Source organism: Lissotriton helveticus, chromosome 3_1, assembly GCF_964261635.1.
Source record: "Lissotriton helveticus chromosome 3_1, aLisHel1.1, whole genome shotgun sequence".
NCBI lineage: Eukaryota > Metazoa > Chordata > Amphibia > Caudata > Salamandridae > Lissotriton > Lissotriton helveticus.
Genome location: NC_136061.1, coordinates 1,859,543,487 through 1,859,568,958, shown reverse-complemented (window position 1 = coordinate 1,859,568,958; position 25,472 = coordinate 1,859,543,487). Strand labels below are relative to the sequence as shown.

General features: G+C 44.7%; 1 protein-coding gene across 1 annotated transcript in view; it reads left to right on the top strand.

Annotated features, from left to right (window-relative positions):
* DRD4 (dopamine receptor D4) overlaps positions 1-25,472 on the top strand; it is a 271,755-nt gene that overhangs the window by 213,115 nt on the left and 33,168 nt on the right. The window contains exon 3 of the mRNA XM_078684041.1: positions 7,206-7,762. Coding sequence (XP_078540167.1) covers positions 7,206-7,762 — 557 coding nt within the window. The remainder of the gene's footprint in view (positions 1-7,205; positions 7,763-25,472) is intronic.

The following is a 25,472-nucleotide window of genomic DNA, read 5'->3' as shown; positions in this document are numbered from 1 at the left end:
TGGGAAGTTCGTTGTTTGTGTGTTCTGTGTTCAAGGCGACTTTATTCTGTATCTGGACTGCTTTTTATGGTCATGCTCATTGGTGGGGGGTTTGGGCTTTTTCGGGTGGGATGGGGGGTAGCGGGTTGAGATTTGTTTCGTGGAACGTTAATGGTCTGGGAGATCGTATCAAACGAAGTGTGGTGTTGAAATGTATACGACGTTTATCTCCTGACATTGTTTTCCTGCAGGAGACTCATTTGATAGGCAATGTTTGTCATGCAATGAATAGGTGGGGCTATCGCCTCGTAGCGCATTCGGGGTTTACCTCGGGTTCCAGGGGTGTGGGTATCCTTGTCCGGGCTTCCCTCCCCCTGGCTATTGATGATGTTATTCAGGATGACCGGGGGCGGTATGCTGTTCTTGTGGGTCGATATGAAGGCCGTGCCCTCTCCTTATTAACTGTTTATGTGCCCCCCGGCTTGCAGACTTCTACCTTTTCAGATTTGGGCCGTGTCTTGTTGGACCTCCCTGATAGTACTCTCTTTCTGGCTGGTGATTTTAATTCGGTAGTCTCCGGTCTCCACGATCGCCACCCCCCTAGGGATACCCCTGCGGCTCAGCAGTGGTTGGGTGGATTTTTGGATACCTTTGGCCTGGTGGATTGCTGGAGGCTTTTGCATCCTACGCAGCTTCAGCACACCTTTCACTCTGGGGCCCATGGGAGTCTGTCTCGGCTGGATTATTTCCTGATGCCTGCGGCTCAGTCCCCAGCGGTGCGTGAGATTGTGCACCTGCCCAGGGGTATCTCTGACCACTCTCCGCTCTGGCTTTGTTTTGAGGTTGGGGTGGAGGCAGTGGGCCGGGTGGCCCCCATTAATCCGTGGTACCTCACCTCCCCCGAGACCCGCACCCTTTTGCTTAAGTCCTTGGACTCGTATTTTCTGGACAACGAGGGGTCGGTTTCCTCTGCTGTGTCCCTATGGGAGGCCTTTAAGACCGTGATTCGTGGGCAGGCCCTCTCCCTTATTGTTGAGGCTAAGAGAGCGAGAAATAGAGAGGTGGTTGATCTTGAGGGGGAGATTTCTGCATTGGAGGAGGGTTTGGAATCTGGTGTCACACCTGAGAAGCTCCATGCCCTGGGTCTGAAACAATTTGCTTATAAGTCCATGGTCACAGATGCCGCCAAAGTGATGTTTCGGGAGCAGCAGGGTCGTTTGTATGATGTGGGTGACAAAGCGGGTAAATTGCTGGCATGGCTGGATAAGAAGGTGAGAGCTAATCGTGTGGTACCCGTGATTCAGTCTGCGAGTGGTGTGAGTGTAACGGACCCGATTGGAATAGTTGACCGGTTTGCCGATTACTTCCGTGTGGTGTATACCCCTGTGTCTGTGAGGGATGTGGTTGACTCTCGCCTTTTGTTGCGTTATATAGCCCTGCCCATTGTTTCCGATTTAGACCGTGTGGCGTTGGACTCCCCCTTTACGGTTGATGAGATAGCTACTGCCATCCGTTCCCTCCGTTCGGGCAAAGCATTGGGCCCGAACGGGTTGCCAATCGAATTGTACAAGTTGCGTCCCGATAGGGTGGCTCCGTATCTTCGCGCCATGTTTCTGGAGTCCCGGGAACGGGGTATTCTCCCTTATGATCAGAGACTGGCCACGATAGTTGTCATCCCCAAGGAGGGCAAACCACGTGATCTTTGTTCCTCCTATAGGCCCATATCCCTGCTAAATGTTGAACCCAAGGTATTGGCGAAACTCCTGGCATCCCGTCTCTTGACGGTCATTAGTGACTTGGTCCATCCGGATCAATCTGGATTTATCCCGCATCGCAACACGGCTCTGAACCTGCGTCGTCTTCACGGCGCGGTCGCGGGGGCGGGGCTTCTGACGGAGCCGGCCATTTTGGCATCGTTGGATGCTTCCATGGCCTTCGACACGGTGGAGTGGCCTTATCTTTGGGCGGCTCTTGAGAAATTTGGTTTTGGGCCTGAGTTTATTGGTTGGGTCCAGTTACTGTACGCGGAACCTCTGGCGCAAGTAGTGGTGAATGGTAGGGTCTCGGCTCCTTTCACCCTTGGTAGGGGTACCCGTCAGGGATGCCCCTTGTCTCCGTTACTGTTTGCGCTCGCCATGGAACCATTGGCTGCTTGGCTTCGGTGGGAACCTTCCCTCAAGGGGATCCGCTGGTCTCCGGACTTTGAGGACCGCGTTTCGCTTTACGCGGACGATATCCTTTTATATCTCACCTCCCCGCGTAAATCTCTGTCTGTTCTGTTTGACGTTCTTGCTTCCTTTGGAGCCAATTCGGGCCTTGTTATTAACTGGACCAAGTCCTGTGTATATGTTCTTTCGGGGGTTTTGCCCCCCTTGCCGAGCAGACTTCCTATTCAGGTGGTCCACTCGGGTTTCAAGTATTTAGGGATTTTTATTACGTTGGACCCGACGCTCCGCTTTGAGCGTAATCTCCTCCCACCGTTGCTTAGATTGCGCCTGGATGTGGCCCGTTGGCGTAAGCTTCCTTTGTCTCCTCTGGGCAGGGCGGCTCTGTTTAAAATGATGTCCTTTCCGCGATTCCTTTACGCGCTCCAAAACTCCTATGACGCTATTCCTAAGGCCTATTTCCAAGAGATTGAGAGTCTTCAACGGCAATTGATATGGGATGGGCGTCCGCGTATCGCGCTCGCAAAGCTCACCATCCCTTGGTATGACGGGGGCATGGCGCTCCCCGATATCAAGCGATATTACTGGGCTTCCCAGTTGTCTGCCATTAATCACGTGATGTTTTCCCCGGGTCGTAATCCTGCATTCGAGATGGACAGATTCCAGCTCCCGGGTGGGGATTTTACTAGAGCACTTTATTCTCGATCGGCTGGGCGCCATCTTGTGGGCCCATCCAAGATCGCAGTAACTGTATGGCGAGCTGCGAATGTGAGTTTGGGGTGGGAGGATCGCTTGACATTGGCGACGCCGATTTATGCCTCGGAACGTTTGGGCGGACTTTGGTCTACCAAGGGTTTCGACCGCTGGGATATGATTGGGATTTGTAAGGTGGGTGATGTGTGCTCGAACGGTTGTGTGAAGTCGTTCCAGGCCCTCCAGGCGGAATATGGTTTGAGTGGTAGAGAATTTTTTCGCTACTTGCAGGTCCGGCACGCCCTCGCCTCAGTTTTGGTTCCTGATGAGGCCCTGCCTGAATCTTCTCCCCTCGAGGACCGTGTCCTTGATGGGCATCTTCCCGATAGTACTATTTCTCTGATTTACAAGAAATTGATCAATAATCGGGCGGACTTATTGGTCCGACTTCGGGAGGCTTGGGTTGGCGATGGGTTGAAACTGGACGACGAGGATTGGCAGTCGGCACTCTCTTCTCCCAAGGAGGTGGCCATTCCTGCCCGTCTCCGTTTGGTTCAACTTAAGATTCTTCATCGAGTTTATGTCACGGGTCCGCGTCTGGTGACGATGGGCTTTTCCTCGGATGGGCTATGTAAGCGTGGTTGTGGTTTGAGTGCGACCTTTTTACATATCCTTTGGGAGTGCCCGGCTGTAGCGGCTTACTGGACTGCTGTGCTTGAGGTGATGACTGCTGTGACTGGTGTTGCCCTGCGGCCGGAGCCACGACGATGTCTGTTGAATGTGTGGGAGCCCACTGACTACTCTGTGGCCCAGACCAGATGGGCTACCCTGGGATAAATGATTGCGAAGCGGGATGTTGCGCAACTCTGGGGCGCTTCCAGGCCCCCTGAGGTCTCGAAGTGGGAAGACAACATGGACTGGTCCATGTTTCGTGAGAAGACGGTTTATGTGGCCAGGGGCAGACCCAGGGCGTGGACGAAGGTTTGGGGCCAGTGGAATGATTATCATGGGGATATTTGCACCCCTCCCCTTGTAGGCACTGCTGAGATTGCCCTATCTCCCTAGACGTGCGTTCCCGGAACCTTCCCATACGGGTTTTTTTTTTTCTATATTTCCGGTTCTCCCCGCTGCTCCCCTCCCCCCCCTTCCGACTTGATGGGAGCCTCCGGGCTCTGGGTGTGTTCTCCTGATCGTGGACCGTCCCCTCCGTTCTTTGGGCTGACCTTAATTATCGTGCATTCGCCTTTTAGTGTTTGTTTTTCTTTTGTAAAATAAAAAATTCAAGTTGCTCTGTGATATATGTAGAGTAATGATTTGTGCTCGAGCTGTACCTGACCACGGGTGTACATTTCTATTTCATGCATTGTGCCTTGTTATTAGCGGCCAGCCCGTGCGGTTGTAGGCCCATTCTTGTACTTTCTATGCTTGCTCCAATAAAGGTTTTTGAAAAAAAAAAAAAAAGAGTGAATAATAAACTATTATTCACTCTTGGTATAATAAAAATGCCGACCTCTTTTGGTCCAGCAACAGTCTCTGTCTGATGCATGGAACAAGCGCATAAATGTTGCTGCACCAGACTTCAGAGTCAGATCACCAGGGCTGGTGAAATGTCATCCCTATCCTTGGGCGTCAGAGCACACCTTTGTGCCGCCCTCATTTATGACGCGGTAGGCGCCACAGCTAAAGGTAGACATGGGTGCTTGAGACTTATGCCCTGAGGTGGCCATAGCTCTGAGCCAGTCAGGCTGTGATCCCCCCTTTCCCAACTCTTCAGACAGTTGGGAAAGCAGGGGACAAAGAGCAGATACAAAAACCTCAGATCTGTTGCTGCACAGGTTTCAGGATTCAGAGGCATATTTACAAGCCCCTAGTGCCACTGGAGGGTACTTTTTTTTACGCTCCGGTGATTCTGTGTGCTGGTCCATATTTACAAGTCCATCTAAACAACTTTGCATGGCTTTATGCAGCCTTGTAAATATGGCCCTCTTGCACGCAGTATAGTCAGAGGGGAATGTCTTGGGTGTTGCTGTGGATGTTCCCACACAACACCCATGGATTTTGTCACTGCACCAGATTTACAAGGATTGGTAAATATGAGGCAGCACCAAAAACAAACTCCTTTCAAGGAGAGGGGTTAAAGTGGCGAAACAACGATTTTCTTTGCTCTTTCTATGTGTGCTGCATTCTGCAGCTCATTTAGAAGGGGCAAAATGCCATTAATGATTATTTTTGTGCAGGAAGGTGTCCCTTCCTTCACAAACACAATCATCCCTGCAACGCAGGCACCCTTGCACCATGGTGCAAGGATGTCTGTGTTGGCACATGGCTGCTGTTTTAGCACCGGCACAGGGGAGAGCACAGGGGTGTGCTGTATTCCTGTTAACTTGGCGCATCCCTGCTTTTTTTAAATGCTGCCGCTTAGCGCAGCAAAATTGCTTGTGGCGCCACACTGCGCCATTTCATTGTAAATATCCCCCTGAGTTTCATGCCCCAGCGCCGGAAAGCTGAAAGGAGCAATACTCCAAATAGGACCTGCAGCAAGGTAAGTAAAAAGCTTTTAAATGTTATGTGATGTGCATATCAGTACATGAGTGTTTGGAGTATGAATGAAAATGAATGTTAGTGAGTGAGGGAGAATGACATTGAGTGTAACTGTGAGGGAGAATGAACGTGAATGTAACTGCAGGGCAGGGGCAGCTCCTCCATTGGAACGGAGGAGCGTCTCCCCACTTAAATGCCCCGACCCCTGAAATGAAGAATAAAATGGTAATTCATCATTACCATTTTATTTTTATCCTGCCATCCTGCCATCCTGAATGAGCATCAGGACTGGGGCGGAGCCACTGCTGAATGACAGCAATAGGGACTGAGAGGTAGGTGTTCTTTTCAAAGTGTGCATGTCTTTTTGGCTGACCGTCTTGCGACGGCCAGCTAGGCATGTACACTTTGAAACCTGTAACCCAGCATTCTTAAGACAGCTGGGTTAGAGCAACTGCAGGCCTCAGTTGTACAGTGGAGCGCCAAGCTGGCTACTCCCTCCAATCAAGGCACTGCTCTCGAGTTCGTGAGAACAGTGCCCTGATTGGTCAAGGGAGTTTCCTGGTGGCCAGGCTGCATCGCGACAAGGTCCAGAGCAGGAGGTTCTCTTGTCAGGTAAATGTTTCTTTTAAAATATTTTAAGTTTATATGTGCATGTGCACGTTTATTTATTTTATTTTTATTTTATTTGAGTGTGCCCACCTCCCCTTTCCGTTGATGCCAGCCGCCACTGCTGTGAGGAAGAATGACAGTGAGTGATACTATGTGTAAGACGTAGTCACAGTCTAAGTGAGCTAGAATGAGTTAGACAGACTGAGAATCAGTGACACTGATTTTGTCAGAGTGAGTCTAAATGAGTGGGACTGAGTAGGTATTAGTGATAATAATTGAGCCTAGGCGAGCCAGTGAGATTCAATGAACCAGAGTAAGAGCGATTGACTCAGACTGAGTGAAAATGAGAGGGACTGAGTGAGACTGACTGAGAATGAGTGTGACTGAGGGAGTCACATTTTGAGTGAGTCATAGAATGAGTGGGACTAAATCAGGGAATAAGTTAAACTCATTGAATCGAAATGAGAGGGATTAAGTGGAAACAAGTGAGACTGAGTGAGATTATGGAAATCAGAGTAAGATTGAGTGAAAGGTTAGTCAGTGTGCGGCTGAGTGAGAATGAATGAGATTGAGTGAGACTGAGTTGGACTGAGTGAGATTAAGGGCCAGATGTAAGTAATCCTATCTTACCGATTCTAAAATACCGAATTTTACCGATTCGGTATTTCAGAATCGGTAAATGGGATGTAGCTAATTATTCGGTAAATTTTACAGAATCGGTAGGATTCGGTATTACCGATTCGGTATTTACCGAATCGGTAAATACCGATTCTGTATTTACCGAATCAGTAATTCCCATTCATTCCTATGGGCCTGGAGGCCCATAGGAATGATTGGGAATTACCGATTCAGTATTTACCGAATCGGTAAATACCGATTCGGTAAATACCGAATCGGTAATAGGGGGACCATGTTCAAGGGTGGCAGGGTGTCACATTGACACCCTGTTGCACCCCTGAATAGTGCATGGACACAGAGGCATGAATTTCTAAAAAGCAAAGAAAAGAAATTCTTGTGCACAACATTTAAACATGCACTTTCAGTAATGCGGCCTCATGCGCCCTGATTATACTATCTGAACCAAACCTATATTAAAGCAATATTTTTTTACTGGAAAAATCATTTTTCGCATGTGATGCAATGAGAACATATATATGTGCTATTGAGCCCAAATCATGTCATGCTACAAATAACTTTGCTGCATTTGGTTTCTTTTAGGTTCATAGCTGTCTCCATTCCACTAAACTACAACCGCCGCCAGGTTGACAAGCGCCAGCTCTTTCTTCTTTCCACCACTTGGATATTTTCATTTGCTGTTGCATCGCCTGTCATCTTTGGACTCAACAACGTCCCAAACCGGGATCCTACTGTATGCAAACTGGAGGATGACAATTTTGTTATCTACTCTTCCATTTGTTCCTTCTTCATTCCATGCCCCATCATGTTGATACTCTATTGTGCCATGTTCAATAGCCTGAGGCGCTGGGAAGAGGCTAGAAAGGCTAAGTTAAGGAGCCACATGAACCCAGATGGGAAGCCGCCATGCCCACCGTTGCTCTTTGATAGGAGCCCGAGTGACAGCAGACTGGAGGACTTGAGCATCTATAGTCATTCAGAATGCCCGTTCCCCCGGGCTTATGTTGAAAATGGCAATAGCATACAGACAGTGGCATACCCCGAACTGAAGTATACGCCCCATCCTGTACCGCAAAGGAAGCAGGCCAAAATCTGTGGCCGGGAGAGGAAGGCGATGAAGGTGCTACCTGTTGTTGTTGGTAAGTAAGAATTGATCACACTAAATCTCATGTACTGCATGATCTGTAGAATGACTATGAATCTACTTTAATGAGCAAATGGAGTTAATTGCTACCTATAAAACACAAGAAGGTTCAATCTGCTCTTAGTCAATCCATGAGGTTCATGCCGTATTTGGACATTTAGGCTATGTAAATTAATATCGGAATCGTGAAATGGGAATTATGTAATAGCATATGTACATAAAAACAGCAATGGAATTCATGGAACTTTACATTGCGAAAGGAATGACTTAAAACATACAGTTGTGAATCGGAATTGAGTTTTAAACTAGGCCCACTAACTGCACCATTGTGAACTACATGTCACAATTTGCCTTGCTCATGTTAAGAAAGGAAGAAAGGTGGAATAATGAAAAATCTCCCCTCAATGACCACACATTCCACCTTTTGAGGTCAACCTAATGTTGTGCAAAAGTGACCAAACACAGCACCACTGCTCATTGGGTGATGACACATACTTCTGCACGGTGCTTAATTTGGTTGAAGGTGGGGCCCACTGGCACTAATGTTTGGAGACCAGCACTTATATGTCCTCAACAAGCTTAGATCCAGAGCTAGAGAGAGAAAAACACAAAAGGAGGAAAGAAGGAGAAAGAGAGAGGCAGAAAAACAGTGATCAGGGGAAAAATCAGGGAAGAAATTAGGACCTGCAAGAGTGAGATAAAGTGTCAGAGAGTTTCTGGTGGTGGAATAAATGGGCATGAGCTGGAACCAAGATCACAAAGTCTTGGTATCTGCACTCTGACTTTCTGCGTTGGGCCCAGTACTTATTCTTTTACAAACTAAGCATTGTCTCTGCATTTGGGGTCGCACAAGGCATAACAAGTAACCGGCACATATTATCGTTCTATGTATGCATGGACTTGGACCTTCATAGACACATGGCGTCTGACCCTGTAATGCAACTGTATCAGAACAGATAGTATGGGGTGGCACTGTCAAATATGGTCTTCTACAATACTGGCACTATGATAACATCGCGTTTCTTTCTTTGGTAAGTTAAGTAACTGCCCCTTTTATAAATGAGCTGCATTTCGAGGAGGAAATGTTAAATTAATCCCCCCTCAATCAGGGTCGGATTGGCTAATCCCCTGGGCTGGTTTGATACCTTAGTGTGCAGGGGAGTTTTAAGGATTTTGGGGTCCCAAGTCCAAACATGTTTTGGGCCCCCTGGAACAGCTTTGAATTTATGATACAATTTCAGCTCTTTCATGCACTCCTTGGCCGGGTCACTGACAGCCCAGGCACACTCTTCCAAATTCTAAATGTGTTTACATCTAATATTCTCAGGGGCGCAACACAAGCCGCACAACCCCAGCAGTGCAGGGGGTCCTCAAGCTCAAGCCCACTCTGCACAGCACTCTGGCTGCAGAGCTCCTGATTGAGCCCGGAGGGCTACCCCCCACGTTTATTTATTTATTTATTTATTTATTTATTTATTTATTTATGCGATTTTATATAGCGCGAACTTTACCCGAAGGTGTCAGAGCGCTTTACATAGGACCCAGTTTCAACCATAAGGACTGAAGGTTACAATCGGAAAAACAAATTTGCAAATTTTTGACTTACATAAGAACCAGTTGAAAACATACAGACTTAGGATTACATGCGTTATAAAAAGGTACAAACAGAAACAATTGCAAATGTACAAGAGATAAAGTCACACAAGGAGGAGATACAAATGGATAAACTCTAGGCATATACTAGTGATATCTCTATCTACTTAGGGAGGGGATACACATGGATATACTCTAAGAGTCACATAGGAATGGTAGAGAGCAAAGCGGACTCCTGCATAAACTAGTGATTAGAGTTATCTCTATATACATAGGGAAGGGGTAAGACTGGATATACTCTAAAAGTCACATAGGAATGGAAGAGAGCAAAGCGGACTACTGCATGTTCTAGTGATTGGAGTTATCTCTATAAACATAGGGAAGGGATACACATGGATATACTCTAAAAGTCACATAGGAGACTAGTCATTAGAGTTATCTCTATATACATAGGAAGGGATAAGACCGGATATACTCTAATGGTCACATAGGAATGGTAGAGAGTACACAGGTCTACTGCATACACTAGTGATTAGAGTTATCTCTATATACATAGGGAGGGGATATGACTGGAAATACTCTAAGAGTCACATAGGAATGGTATATGGTGCAAGGTCTAAAGCAAATACCATTGATTAGAGTCATTACAATAGGTCAAAGAGCAGAGTTCAATAAGTGTGAATGCAGTCACAGCACAGAGGGAGGGTGGGAGGGATGCAAGGGTATGGACGTGCCTTGCAGGGAGGCCCCCTCAAGTTTCTTTACACCAGTGAATATTCTGGGATAGGGATAATGATGTAACACAACAGCAGCTCTCTAATATTACTGCAAATAATCTCTGTGATACCCTCCCATTTATCGTATGAGAGGTTTTGATCTAAAAGAAACTTTGTTTATGGATGTTGCATGAAATGTAATAAACACACTCTCACACATCACCCACATAAAAAATATGTTAAAGGAAAACGGTATTTAAAACAATTTATTTGAGAATTATTCAAGGTCATCAGGGCAAGACTCTGTGCAGACCACAGCTGGCTCTATCAAGGGGTCCCCAGAAAGGCTGGGGCCCTGAGCCAGAAACCACTTTGCCCATCCCTTAAAACGATTCTGTCAGTGTGTCTGCCATTTCTACTTGAGCTCATATAAATCCTAGAAGTCTCTCAGCAACAGTTCCAGATCAAGCCGCCCAACTTCCTCACCAGCACTTGGTCTTTACAGAGAAGTTTGCTGCCTTTTACTCCAAAACATGTCCCCTGATTGGCCGAATGCCTGCAAACTCCAACATAAGTTTGTATTTGATAAATTAGATTCCTCTCCGTGTGGTACATACTGTGCTCAGGCTCTCTTGTGGACTTCTGCATCCCCGCAAAGGAGATTGGACTGACTGAGGAATTAGCAGACGGATGAGCCCAATAGATTTATCATTGTCCTTCAGCCTTCTCGATGAGGTCATTCTGCCATCTTCCATTTACTAAACATGCTGTAGACCTTGGAAGCCACAGAGGACAAACACCGCGCTGCCTCGAGGTCTGAAAAGCAGCTCTCCATGAGCCGTGCCTGCATGTAGGCTTAGGGAACATTTACATGGCCCTCCAACCTAATGTGCAAAGAATTTCCCTTGAACAAAATGGCCATTATGGGAACTTTTGTAGACATATATTCAGGACCGGGGAACATGAACAGGGGTGAAATAGGGTCCAATTCTGACCTCTAACAGGCACACACAAAGAGAACAATGTCTTAGTCAAAAACTGTGCTTAATTTGTGTGGGTGCTTGCATGTGGTGGGCACCACCACTCATTATTGGGGATTGGGACTTACTTTTTATCATTAGACTTAGAACCAGAGCTAGAGAGAGAAATACACAAAAGAGAGAAAGGAGGATGAAGACTACTACTCGCCAGAGGAATCAGAGATTAAAAACAAACGGCCAGAGTGGAATAAAGGGAACTGACATTACACTGTCTGACCAAACGCAAGATTTCTCTTCAGAGGTGATTGGGACACGTTAAATAAACTCTCAATGGCAAAACATTGATCCAATACCAACATGAACATCATTGTGACTGAAAGAAATGTCATGGTATACCACTGAAGTGTCATATTAACCATTATTCAGTAAATCTAATGGAATTTGACGCTTATGGTAGGGGTGTTACCCTGTAAATTTAAATACGTGCTCAAAAAAATATTTTCCTGAGTCTAGAGCAGCTTTTGGAATTCATTAAAGTTGGTTTTACACGTGAAGGTATTTACTCGAAAAAATACTTTTATTTGAGTAAATCTACTCGAAGGGGTGAATGGAGTGGGCGATTATGGTCTAATTTTGCACACTTTAAAATGTACGCATTTGTTGGTTTTGAGAAGCTTTCCACTGAAGCATCTCCAACCTGGAAAAGGTCAGAGATTTACTCCTGGGAGGCTAAAGGCAGCAGCAAATCTCATTTCTGGGTGGGAGGGAGAAGAATGCACCTTCACATTGGTGGGTGTGATGCCAGAATGGTTTTGACAAAGGGGGAAATATATTTCCTGTGAAGATTAAATGTGTTTGTATAAATGCAAAAGCATTTTCTCATTCCCAGCTGTGGGCTGTGCAAAACGGTATGCAGAAATACCTCCATGGGGCCTCAATTGCAAATTCACAAACATTTTCCTGGAAGCCAATGACTCGCACGTTTCTGGGCCCAAATTGGGAAAGCTTTGTCAATTCCCAAAATGATTAAATTCTGCATTCAGGTGAAGACATAAAATTACAAGAGCAGAGGCAATCATATTTTGAAGAATCGGACCCATAGTTTCTTTATGACTTATTATGACAGCAGCACGATTTAGCCTTTACTTTCGTGGGCAAAAAATCCAAGATTATAGTTGGTGATATTTTGTGATACATATTTTTTAATTTTGACATGCTGTGCTCCTGACATATCTTTTAATTTTTCACAAAATAAAAAAGGATGAAAACAAGAGGAACAACAGTACTCTACTGGGAGCTTAGAAAGAGTCTCTCATCCCATAATGAGCTGAGCAGGCTCAAGAGTATTTCAGCTCGGGACTTGATTTAAAAAGGCGCTGTGCTGCTTCCAGAGTGTAAGGGTTGACAGGCATCAGTGTCTGTGAGGATGCATTTGAAAGAGTACGGTGGCCTCTCGGTGACTTCGCTGGAATGGTCAAACATCAATTTGTTACAATAGCGAATATGACGGTATCCCACCCACACCACCCCTATCATCACTACCAGACTCGTAGCAGTGCCTGCTGAAACCCTCCTGTAGAGATGGCCTGTGGCTCAGAATCTGCTCCCTCATAGGATGGCCACAGCTCTGATAGGTGGAACCGTGAGACGGTACGTACTACAAGCTGCAGCCCACTCAGGGGCGAAACACGGGACCCCGCATCCCCCGTCGTGCGCGGGGCCCGAGCTGCAGGGGGCCCCCTCAGCACAGTACTCCGGCCTGACCGCTCCGGATTAAATCCGTAGAGAGGGCCCCTCCGTGTACAATGCAGGGGGGCTCCTTAAACTTTCGTTACGCCACTGAGCCCACTACAGCTAGGGTGGGAGGTCGGCAGAAGGGCGTGGCCCCTGTCAGCTCGAAACTGGTGGGTGTCCGCGTGTTCCTTTCTGGGGATAAAATGTGGGCAGTGTGTCCAGTCCACAGGAAGAAGGAGTAACCTGAGGGATCTCCCCTGGAAAACGAGCAGGATAAGAGATGTATTCTCGTGTGTGGTGGACAACTGGTATCCGGAGGACCCTGATAATACCCTGGGCTCTCGTGCTTAATACCCCGGGGCGGGGCAATCCTCAGCACTCTCTGGTGCGCAGGTTACAGTGCACAGTGCGAAGGGCCTCACTCTCCGATCCTCTAGCCAAAGGGCACTGAGCATTCAGTGACCTTCTGTACTGCATTAAAACGCTCCATGACACCTTGGCATGACTGGCATTAGAATGAATGGCTGTAGACCTGCTACTGTACCAAGTAACTGCCCCCCCCCCCACCCCTCGCCTCTGGCAAGTGGGCTCTTTAAAATCAGGTGAACTACCAAGGCAGCGGGTGGCAGCGCTACATAACGGGGAAAAGAATAAGGACTTTGAAAAACACAGGAAAGATTGGCCTCTTGGGAAACTCTGAGGCCTGGTGAAAGGCCAAAAGTCAGAACCTCCAGCTGTGGGTCTGCCTTTGGAGGAGGAAGTTGAGAGAAAAAGGAAGGACAGGCATGAGAGGGCAGAGAGCCAAAGATGTGGGGCCAGGCGGGTGAGGAGAAAGAAAAGGCTGAGAATAAAGAGACAAGGAGGAGTGCACAAGGGCGAAAAGGCAATAAAAACAAGCATTGGCAAAGCCAATCAGTTTTGCCTATGCAAAATCTATTATCTTTGTCTTTTTTTTGTACATGTTGAATGGATAGCATGAGGGAAGGTTGAGAAGGGAGTGTGAAGGTGAGATGAAGGGAAGTGGAATGATTGACTATAAAGTGAGGGGAAAGGGAGGGCTGAGTTGTGGATCAGTAGAGAAAACCCAGTAGGGAAGATGATGAGAGACCGGCGAAGAAAAAGCACTGTTCTAGTGGAAAGCTTACTAAATTTTCCTTACTACTCACAATAAACTTGATATCATTAGGCCCATTTTCTAACCCATCCGTATGTCATGACATAGGTCCTCCGACGGATCTTTTTTTATTGAGCTAATAGGGACTAAAATACTCGGAAGATGTAAGCAATTATCCTATGAGGACCTGGAATAGATAATTGCACCCATGACTTTAGCCCTCTCAAGTCTAAAACAAAACCTTCTTTAGCCACACATATAGACTCCTTGAGATAGTAAATATGACCAAAAGAATGAGACAGAATCGATTAAGATAATTTAAGAAAAACATTTATCTAATGCATCTAATTGCATAGACAGAACAGTAATATATTTTAAGATCAGATTTAATGACAATTTGTTAATGCAAGCAATCACACAGTTTAGCACAGATCATTTTCAGCAGCACGAATCAGCCTGTAGAGATAAGGGGAGCAAATTACAGATACAGTTATTAATCATACAAACCAAAGCACAGCAGTTCACTCAGGTCTGTCTTCAGGTAATTCAGTTCAAATTCAAGCTACAGCGCAGCATGTCACAGAAGGAGACAGAAGTAAACCCTCAGTCGAAAGTTTATTTCCCACACACCTTTGCCAGCTGGCAAAGCACAGGATTTGAGGTCGTGGTTTCAATAAAGTTCAGTTCATTAGAGTCTATTCCACTAAGAGTGATTGAAAAGGTACATAGAACGGATAATAGAAATCAAGAGTCAGTGCTGTCAGGCAGCAAAGATGAATGACAGCCTGCCCCTGTCTCCTCCTCAGATGGGGCAATTATACTCCAAATGTTCCAGGTTTACACCCCTTTTAGTTCAAGGAAAAGTTTATTAAGATAAGCAGGTAATGGCAGTATAATAAACAAAGAGAAAACAGCAGGGATAGCATGGATAATAACTGAGAACATCATAAAAGTGTGATAAAATAAAATGAGGGAAGGGACAAAAAGGGAGGGAGGAGAGGGGAGAGAGAAAGGAAAGGGATATAGCTATGAGGCGTAAATTTTAAAAATTACAATCATTGAATCTACAAAACATTAGAGGCAATGCACAAATATGCATATAAATAAACAGTAATGAATAAGAGGGAACAAAAGGTTATTCAAGGGGGCTTCAAAACTTCTTGTTGAATTGGGGATAAAGGAAAGGAGCGCTTGGCACATGCATCTAGGTAAAGGGTAACGGGGAGCCATAACGCAAGCCTTTTCGGAGCTAGGGAAGTGGGATAAACAAATGCAGTATCTAGTCTGTGATTATAACATACATTGAACCACCAAGCTTTAAAAGTAATGCACTTGGAGTCTTTCCAGTTAACAGTAATTTGCTGAAATGCAACAGCCAATAATAAATCAACGATATGAACATTTGCTTCAACATCAATCCAAGAAGAGGAAAGTGAACCAAGGAAAATGTCAGTAATAGAAAAGGGAATGGAGGTGCAGAAGATAGAATTGATTTGATTCCAGACTTTAATCCAGAAAGCATGCGTGGGAGGACATGTGAAAAGCATATGAAAGAGTGTGGCATTGGGAGTGGAGCAAGACCAACAAAGGTCCAAAGTCAGGGGATAACGCTGGTGGAGGAGAGATGGCGTGTAAAGAAGTCGGTTGTAGAGGAAAAAAAGGGTTTGTGTGAGAGAGGCTGCCCTGGAAGATTTGCGAAGTTTGGTCCATATTCTGTCCCACAGGGATGTGGGCCACGAGATAGCGAGATCAGATTCCCATTGCTCTTCAACTTTGGATTTAGGCCTAGGTGACGGAGGATCGTGAAAGGAATGGTATATAGAGGATGCCGATGGGTTAGAACGTAGTTGAGTGTGCAGAGAAGAGACGGGAGTAATAGAGGTTACAGTTGAATTAGAGTTAGAAAGAGAGTCATAGGCTGCATGTTTGAGTAGGGTGTATTTATGAGCAAAGGAGGCAGGGAGAGAGAAGAGGCGACGAAGAATCGGAAAAGGGGTGAAGACAGATCCAGTGAAAAGTTGGGAAACCCAGATTAAACCACGTTGCCGCCAAGTTTTCCAGTAAAAGGGTTTCAATTTGATAAGAATGCAGTTATTATACCAAATCGTGGTGGCGAGAAGTTCTGTAATAGAAGAGGGAGGAGCCGGATTAACGGCTAAAAGTAATTTCGCGGTATATTTGTGAATCGGACTGGACAGGAATTGGGGCTTGCGAGAAAAGGATAAGTACTCAGCAAAGGTAAAAGGAGAAAGAGAAAGGCGTTCAAGTTCAGCCCATAAAGGAAGAGGGTCATCCGGATCTTTAAGCCAAACGGCTGCTTGTTTCAGGAGGAAGGCTTTATGATAAGCAGGAAAATTTGGGAAGTTAACCCCGCCCTCCGATTTGGGGAGGCGGAGGCGCGATAATAAGGACATACGCGGTTTCTTACCAGACCATAAAAATACGGAAAGTATGGAATTGATTTTAGTGAAAAATTTGGCAGGGATGGAAATCGGTAGATTAGAAATGACATAAAGGACAATTGGGGAGAGCATCATCTTAATAGTGTCAAGGCGACCCCACCAAGAGAGGTACAGGGGGTGCCATCTAGAAGTAAGGTCAGACAATTTTTGAGAACATTTAGTAAGGCATAACGAGATAGTATCTGGAACAGAAGGAGTAATGTGCAATCCGAGGTATTTGATGTGAGCTGGACTCCAAGTGAAAGTGGATGCAGCAAAATCGGGTTTAAAGGTGAATTTGGTGAGAGGCAGGATTTCGCACTTATCACTATTGAGCTTATAACCAGAGAGATGGGAATAGGTGTGAACTTCAGCGAGGAAGGCGGGAATGGAGACAGACGGATTCGAAAGGAACAGTAAAATGTCATCTGCATAGGCAGCTAATTTAATTTGCGAGTGAGCAAGAGGAAAGCCATGAATGTTCGGGTTTTGACGAATTCTGGATAAGAAAGGTTCCAGGGCAAGATTAAAAAGAAAAGGGGAGAGAGGACAGCCTTGCCGAACGCCTCTACCGAGACGGAAGAATGAAGAAATGAGACCATTAGCACAAACCGCTGCTCTAGGATTTGCATAGAGGAGGGATATAAGGGAAATGAAATTAGGGCCGAATCCAAACCATTTTAACACGGAAAAAAGAAATGACCATTCTACCCTGTCAAATGCCTTCTCGGCGTCCAAGGCAATTGCAGCCAAGGAAGCATTGAATCGTGGGGACTTAGATGAAACATTAAAGAGGAGCCTGGTATTGTCAGAGATGAAACGACCTTTAACAAAACCTAATTGTTCAGGGCCAAGGAGATCTGGGAGAAAAGGATCCAGTCTAATGGCTAAGGATTTAGCATAAATTTTATAGTCAATGTTGACAAGGGAGATTGGTCTGTAGTTCTTGCAATGTTGATGATCCTTGCCCTCTTTCGGTATGATGCAGATGTAAGGATCCGAAAAAGTGCCTAAGGAGGCATCGCTGGTCTTGAAGGAATCAAGAAGGCGGAATAGTTTGGGTAGGAGAAGGTTTGCAAAGTGTTGGTAAAATTCGACGGTGAAACCATCTGGACCGGGAGCTTTGTCCTTTTTAAGTGAATGAAGTGCAGTGCGGAGTTCGGGAATGGTAAGGGGAGTCTCAAGGGAGGTAAAATCAATGGGAAAGGTGGAAGGAGGATGTATGCTGGATAAGAAAGTGGAAATAGAGTGATCAGAGGGTTGAGTGCCAGAAGAATAAAGTGTAGAGTAGAAATGAGAAAATACCTCCAAGATGTCAGCATCTTTATGTTGTAGCATTAAATTGACATCAAAAACAGACTCAACATTCAACTTGTTTTGTTTGACCTTTAAATAATTGGCAAGAATTTTTCCCGCCTTGTTTTTCCCACCATAAAATTTCGAACTGGACTTCAGGAGGTACAGGGAAGCATCATCAGTGGATTGTTTATTATAATTCATTTTTGCAGTAATGAGAGCTGTCAGAGTCTCCTGAGTGTGAGAGGTATAATAGGAATGCTCTAGGATTTTAATCTGAGATAGAAGATCATTAGTGCGTTGACGAGCAAGTTTACGTTTTGCCGCAACATGTCTAATGATATAATCTCTGGCTGCCGCTTTGAAGGCGTCCCAGATAGTGTGAGCAGGCAGGGATGGAGTCTCATTAATAACAAAGAATTCATTAGTGAATTCAATAAAGGAGGCGGTAAATTTGGGATCAGTGAGTAGGGTATTGTTGAAGCGCCATCTCCTAGGACCATTGGATCTAGGTAAAAAATCAATGTTGACCAGGACAGGGGCGTGATCAGAGAATACAATGGGACCAATCTCCGCCTGGGTAAGGGATTGGGAGATGTGGTGAGAAAGAAATATATAATCAATGCGGGATTGGGAGTGATGGACCGGAGAGTAGAACGTAAATTCTTTGTCGGTTGGATGACAAAGTCGCCATGCATCAATTAATTTGTGCTGGGAGATGGCGTGGGCAAAAAGTTTATGGGATTTATTAGGAACAAATGAAGATTTAGAGCATCTATCCAAAAAGGGGTCCAATGGTAGGTTACAGTCACCTGCTAAAATGAAATTATCATCCATGCAATCAGTAATACGAGAAGCAAACGCATTCCAAAAAATAGGATTCCCACCTGTGGGGGCATAGACATTAAGCAAGGAGAAGGGGACACCTTTGGAAGAAAGTTTGACAAATAACCACCTGCCCTCAGGGTCAAAGTCAAAATGAAGTACTGAATGAGTGAAAGATTTGCGAATTAACAAAACCACACCATTTCTTTTGCCATCACCAGGAGCGGAAAAAACCTTACCCACCCAACCTCTTTGGAGCTTAGCAGCCTCACTATCAGGTAGGTGGGTTTCCTGCAAAAAGGCAATGTCAACATTAAATTTAGCTAAATGAGAAAGTATCTTTTGCCTCTTAATGGGCGAATGTAAACCTTTGACGTTCCAAGAGACAATACGGACTGACATCAAGAGGAAAGAAAGGGGGATAGTGCACAGCAAAGGTGAAAGTAAGCCTCAAAAAGTGCGAGAAAGAAACAATGAGAAAAGGAGTGGAAATGGGAAAGTGTGAGGAAGAAAAGAGACAGAGAAGTGCGAAAAGGAGATAGCATGAGATAGAAAAATTCGATGAGAAAAGAAAAAAATCGTGGTAGGAAAGTAATAGGAAGTTGTGCACGAGAAAAAACAGTAAATAAAGGAGGGGACATAATAGAAGGGAAAGATGATATGTGGAAATGACCGGAAAAGGAGCAGAAAGGTAATAGAAATGATGTCTAAAAGGAAAGGAGAAGGGAGGATAAAAAAAGAAGAAGAATGAGAAAAGACAGTGGACTGATAGGAAAGGAATTTGAGAAGAGAAATGAAAAGCAAAGCAAGAGCGATCTAAAGAAGATAGAGCGCATAAGAACCAGGAATAACAGGGAGACAGTGAAAACAACAACTAGCGGAAAAGCAGGGGTCATGTCAACAATGGAGAGAGAAAACATGGGGAAGTACTTACAAAAAATGATGAGGGATGGGTGTGTTCAAAGGACAGGAAACAGAAGGGAAGCAATGGAGACGGGAGGAGGGAGGAAAGGCCAACCAACGGAGGACAAGCAAACGGGGTCACGGGACGTCCCACCGGAGAGACATGGCGGAGCACAATGAGACGATCTATGAGAAAAAGAAAAACAGTGAGGTTAGAACAAGCAAACGATTAAATAACAGAAAAAGGCGTAGGATTAAACAATCGGAGAATAAGAATGAGAATAAGCCAGAACAAGCTGAGACCAAAGAGGTCATGCAATAACTGAGGAACCTGTGGAGAAAAGAACATAACATTATAAGAGCAACAGAGTATCATAAATTCCAGGAAAACCAGTATATACTAGCAACAAAGTCACGGTGGAAATGAAGAGGAAGGACCAGAGAATTCCATATCAGCCGGACCACAGGAATTGAGGAAACTGCGAAGTCGGAGAGGATCTTCAAAAGTCATTGTCTTGTTGTTATAAGTGACTTTGAATAAACAAGGGTGAAAAAGTCCATACTTGGCTCCAATGGACCGTAGTTCCGCTCTCATGTCAAGAAATGCTTTGCGGCGAGAAGCAGTAGCTTTGGCGTAATCCTGGGCAATAAACAAGGTGGAATCCGACCATTTCAGATGAGGTATTGCTTTAGCTGCGAAAAGAACCTTCAGCAGATCTGTATACTCAAGAAAGTACATGATGACGCCTCTTGGTTTCGTCTCAGGAGAGGCATTGGATGGAGCCCTGCCAAGCCGATGTGCGCGCTGTATGTTAAGAGAGGTGCCTTCAGGAAGATGTAGGAGCTTGGGCAAGAAGGACTTGAAGAAGGCGATGGCGTCATTCCCCTCGCAACCTTCCTTCAGGCCGTACATGCGTAAATTATTGCGCCTATTCCTGTTTTCAAGGTCCTCCACCTGCTTCTGGAGGGTTGTGAGTCTCACATCCATATGTACCGACTTGGTGGCGGCTTCCTGGAGAGTTGATACAGTCTTTTCCACCTTAGAGACTCTGGTGTCCATTAACGACCAGTTGTCAGTCAGAATTTGCAGTTTTGAATTGGTCTCCTCCATAAATGGGCGTAATGCCCGTATTTCCTCAAGGAGAAGCTCCATGGAGATAGCAGACGGTGATTTTGGGGGTGACGGAGGATTATGTTTCAGTCTCTTAGGAGTAGTTTTCACTCCTGGCACGTGGGCGGCTTCCATGTTGAGAGAGGATTCGCAGCTGGAGGAGCCTGCAGAGGCTTCTAATTGAGCCAATGCAGTAAATAGCTTTGAATTTTTAACAAAGTTGCGCTTAGAGGTTTTGCCAGGACCCTCCGCCATGGAAGCGACAGTGAAGGGAAGTCTCCAGGAACAGATAGAGCAGATATGCACCGCAGGAATGAAGAAAGACCAACAGAGTCAGTTATATGAGGAGGTGAAGTAAAGTCCAGGACAAGCCAAGAAAAAATGAGAGAGAAATGAGCGCAGCCGGAGCAATACCCAGTGAATAGCAAAGATGAAAAATCAATAAAGTTAATAGAAGGCTCAAAATGGCCGCCAAAGCTGAGGAGAGGGCTGAGAATCGAATAAAAACGAAAAAAAATAATTCCATAGGTAAAATAAAGTCACCTTTTGAAGTATGAGCGAAGCGCCGTCATTTCCTGTAATTTTGGGCTGTTTTGGTGAAATGCGCCGACTGCTGTATGTGAAATGCGCGACAAGCGCGCTCCTCAGGCAGGCGCCGGCAAAGGCATCAAGATGGCGGTCGCGGCGGTGGCAGAGCCGCGACCGAAGCAAAACTGAAGCTGCCGGGTGAGAGCGAGGAGCCGGAGATCGCCGAGGGATTATGCAGGTGCTTGGAGCATTCCGCTATCGTTTGCGGAGAAGCATGGTGACAGGGGAAGGCTAGAACCGCCGAAAGTCTTCGGTGGAGACGGAGCCTCACCCCGATGCGTCCATCCGTCTTGGGCGCTTAGCCACGCCCCCAGGTTTACACCCCTTAACATATCAATTCCATCAGTCCATGGGGTTTCATTGGTCACTCATGGTAAACTGGCATGGGGTGATCAGTAAATAATACAATTCCAGATGAATTAAAAAAATCCTTTTTTGCAAGACTCATTATAAATTAATTATGCTCCATTTAGTTAGTATTTCATCACTTCCACAGAAGGAGGACATACTTGTATTTGTCCATAGTCAGTTGGTTCCCAGGCTTTTCCCTGGGTCTACTACAATATTTGCTACAGTTCGATTGAATAGGCTTCTAGTGGGAAGTGAGTCCACTGTTGGCCAGAGCAGGAGTGAAACTTGACTGAAAGTTCTCATATGGCTTAGGTGACTGCTTCACATGATTTTACATTAGGGTAAGGAAAAGAAAGCTCTGAGGCCGACATGGAAAAATAGCTGAATCACAGGTGTGTTAATATTATTGAAGATCATACATTTGCAATTGCATCTAACTTACTTCATTAATTTCAGTTATAATTGTCTTCAAGAAATACATGTCAGTATTAAGCACTACTAAAATTTCGTTCTAGTCATTATTTTGGCACGTTATCATGTAAGCATAGTTTTCAACATGACACTTTTCAGTGCATGTATTATTTTTCATAAGAGTTACAAAAAGCCCCTAATCATTCTATGTCAGTTTTCTGTGTAGAAAGCATTTTCTACATATCTCTAATACCACTATGCATATATGCTTTCATTTTAATGCACATTTGAATGTTGTTATTTACAAAAACTCTCTATATTATTTTATTTTTCAATCTTTTTATAACACCTAAATGCATGAACATAATTTCTCATTTTTCTCACTTTGTTTACATTTTCATATCATCATTGTCTAAAACTCTGCATACGTTTTTGATGCAGTATGTGAACTCATGGTTTCGATTAAAATCGGTTAACATGTCTCCTCCAGTAAAGGTGCCGTAAATTATATTTCAGGTAGGAATTGGTAACAATAGATGCCAGGTAACAGCTAGGCTCCATCAGCATAATGAGGGGTGAGAGGGCATAAAGGCTCAGGTAGGTGAGGAGGATGTCTGAGAATGAGCAAAGGAACTAGAATGATAAGAGGAGAAGCCAAAGGAATGAAAAGGAGAAGCGAAGGGTGAGAAGAAAGTGAAGAGTGAGGTCAGGGGAGCAGTCTGAAGATGAAGTAGGAGGAAGGTGAAGGTAATGTAAGTGAGAGAGAGGAGGATTACGTGGAAGTGAGCATGGGTCTAAGGCATGAGAACCAGGGAAAGAAAGAGGCGATGAAAGGGGGAAAGAAAGAGGCGATGAAAGGAGGAAAGGGCTGGGTTGGGTAGAGGAAAGTCAAACTGCATGCTGCAGGAAGGGCTATGGTGGGAAGGATAGACTGAGGGGGTGAGAGGAGGAGTAAGGTTGGGTAGTAAGAGTTTTGGAGAAAATATAGCAAATGGTGTGTGAGAAATAAGAGAAAGTGCTGAAAATTGTGAAGGACAGTTGATGTGCTGTGGGTAGGAGGAGGGGAGAGAAGAGAATGAAGGGAGGATAGAAGTTGGTATGAGAGAGGAGCAGGAGTCAAAAGGGGACCCTGGGGAGGAGTAAGCGTTCCCTTCTGGCAACCAATCCCCGCTGAAGCAGAAAACCAACCGACATAAGTGCATTGCCAAAAACCTTCAAACACCAAGAAAAAAACGACACAATTCAAAGGGAAAGAAATGTGCATATAGTGCATCAAACTCTATAATACATTTAGACAAATGGTGCCACATTTCCATATACTTTGGTGACTACAGTCTTACCTAAAGCTCACAACTGGGCTGGTTTCTTGGCAGTCCAGTAATTATTTAGATTAAATTAGAGCCACATAGAAATGTTGGGTGCGGAATGATGGATCTATAGCGCACATCACACCAGTGATGGATGTAGAGTTCAATGACGGGCATTGTTTTGCTATATTCCAAAATTAAATGCAATGACTCTTATTTACTGAAAATGTCATGTTATTTTTGTAATTGTTCATTTTATTTTGAACATTTTAATCTAGTTCAACGTTGTCACTTTCTGTGATGCCCCCACCTTGTAGGTCTATTCCTATAATGAAAATGGTTTTAGAGATTATGTCATTGCTTCCTGTAAGGTGATAGGGTCAGAGGTCATGTGATGTCGCTTCCTGGCACCTTTGGTTTTTAATCTAGGGTTGCTGGCAGTGCAGTGTGCACACTTGTCTGTGCAACGACAAATACTGCTGGATGCACTATCACTTTTTTTTTTTTTTTTAAGTATTACCTGGCTACCAGATTTGGAACTGCTAGTTACTCATGCAGAATTGGAAATACAACGCATAACGTCATTGCATTTTACTTTCACAGTTGTATTAATTTAACTTAATTTCAAACATCTTTTCATTTTTTTGAAGCATGAAAAGAATACACATTTCATTCATTTATACATTCCTCATGAATAAATGTTAATAAACACATAAAAAACTGGACAATTCAAAAACTTAAACATGACGACAATCAATTTAAATCTAACGATTAATTCAAACAATTACACCAGTCGGTGATTAAAACAATGCCTGTAAGCGCTATGACATTAAGTATTGTTCCGTTCGTTGAGCGCTTCAAACAGGTATACTGCGGGGGCAACTTTCTCTGGAAGTGATTTGCTCTCGGGGTATATTTCATGTAGTGGCACCCTCTCTAGAGCTTCAATTAATGTGGATCCCTCGCAGGCAAAATATTAGCGTGCCGGCGCGTTTCCAACCCCCCTCTGCCTCAGGGGGTTATCATCAGGGCTTAGACCACTGTGTAATCTTATCATCTTTGCTGAAATTCAATCTCCTAATAGTTTCCTCTTAGACACTGGAACCTTCGTGTTTACTTGCGATAACTCCCACCTTGTATCCTTATTTGTGATTTAAATTGAGCTAAAATACTTCATTGAGGGCTTTACATTCCACCTTGTGAATGTTGTAATCCTTTTTCAGGGGATTTCTGGCTCTTCTTAACAGGTTATGACTTCCTGATGGAAATTTAGGCGATATTCTTCTAGCTTCACTTGGCACTATCACAGCAGGGTCCCACCAGCGGCAAGGCGGGGGAGGAGACAGAACCCCACTGGCTGGTACAATAGTGAGGTTTGCATCACATGTGCCCTTATCCGCTCACCAGCAGCGCGGGACAATCAATGAATAAACACTTTTCTGTTGACATAGAAGCAACTCGAAAAATATTCGATGTAGCAGGTCACAAATTGCCAGAGTTCAAGAAAATCCAGAATTCTCAAAGTTGTTTGTATGTCAACATACATGTTTATTCACTTACTGCTTCTCACTACTTTCTGTCTGTACTTCTTTCTTTACATTGGTGTCATGCTGCACATACTTACTGAACACTCTGATGCAGATATGATTTATGCTGTAATAAATCACTTTCAGGAATTAGGACCTGCATTTGCAGCTGCTCATTTAGGGCCCGATGTAGGTAGCCAAATGCCGGTCGGTAACGGCCGATTTCGGCCGTTACCGACCGGTATTTGTAGATGGAGATGTAGGGGCATGTTAAAATACAGAATCTGTAATTTTACCGATTCTGCAAAATACCGAATCGGTAAAATTACCGATTCTGTATTTTGACATGTAGGTAGCACTTAAATCAGTGCTACAGGGGTTTAAGAAGTCGTTATTTACCACCAACTAGAAGTTGGTGGTAAATAATGAAAACCCTTTCAAAAGCATTTTTTTTGCTTTTAAAACGGTGCCATGTTACAGACACACATGCCCTAAGGGCATGTATGTGTGCAACATGTGCACCCATGCACAATTGAGGGGTGCAACAGGGTGTCAAAGTGACACCCTGCCACCCTTCAATGTTTCCCCCAATTACCGAATCAGTATTTACCGATTCGGTAATTGACATTCATTCCTATGGCCCTTCAGGCGCAAATAATAAGGATTTGAAAGAGAAAGTAGATGGTAGAGAGAGAAAGAGAGAAATCAAAAAAGACACCTTAGAGATGAAAGAGAAAGAAATGAAGGGCAGGGATTGTACAGTGAAAATAAATTAGGGTTTTAGAAAAGTAGGGTAGGATGTAAGAGAG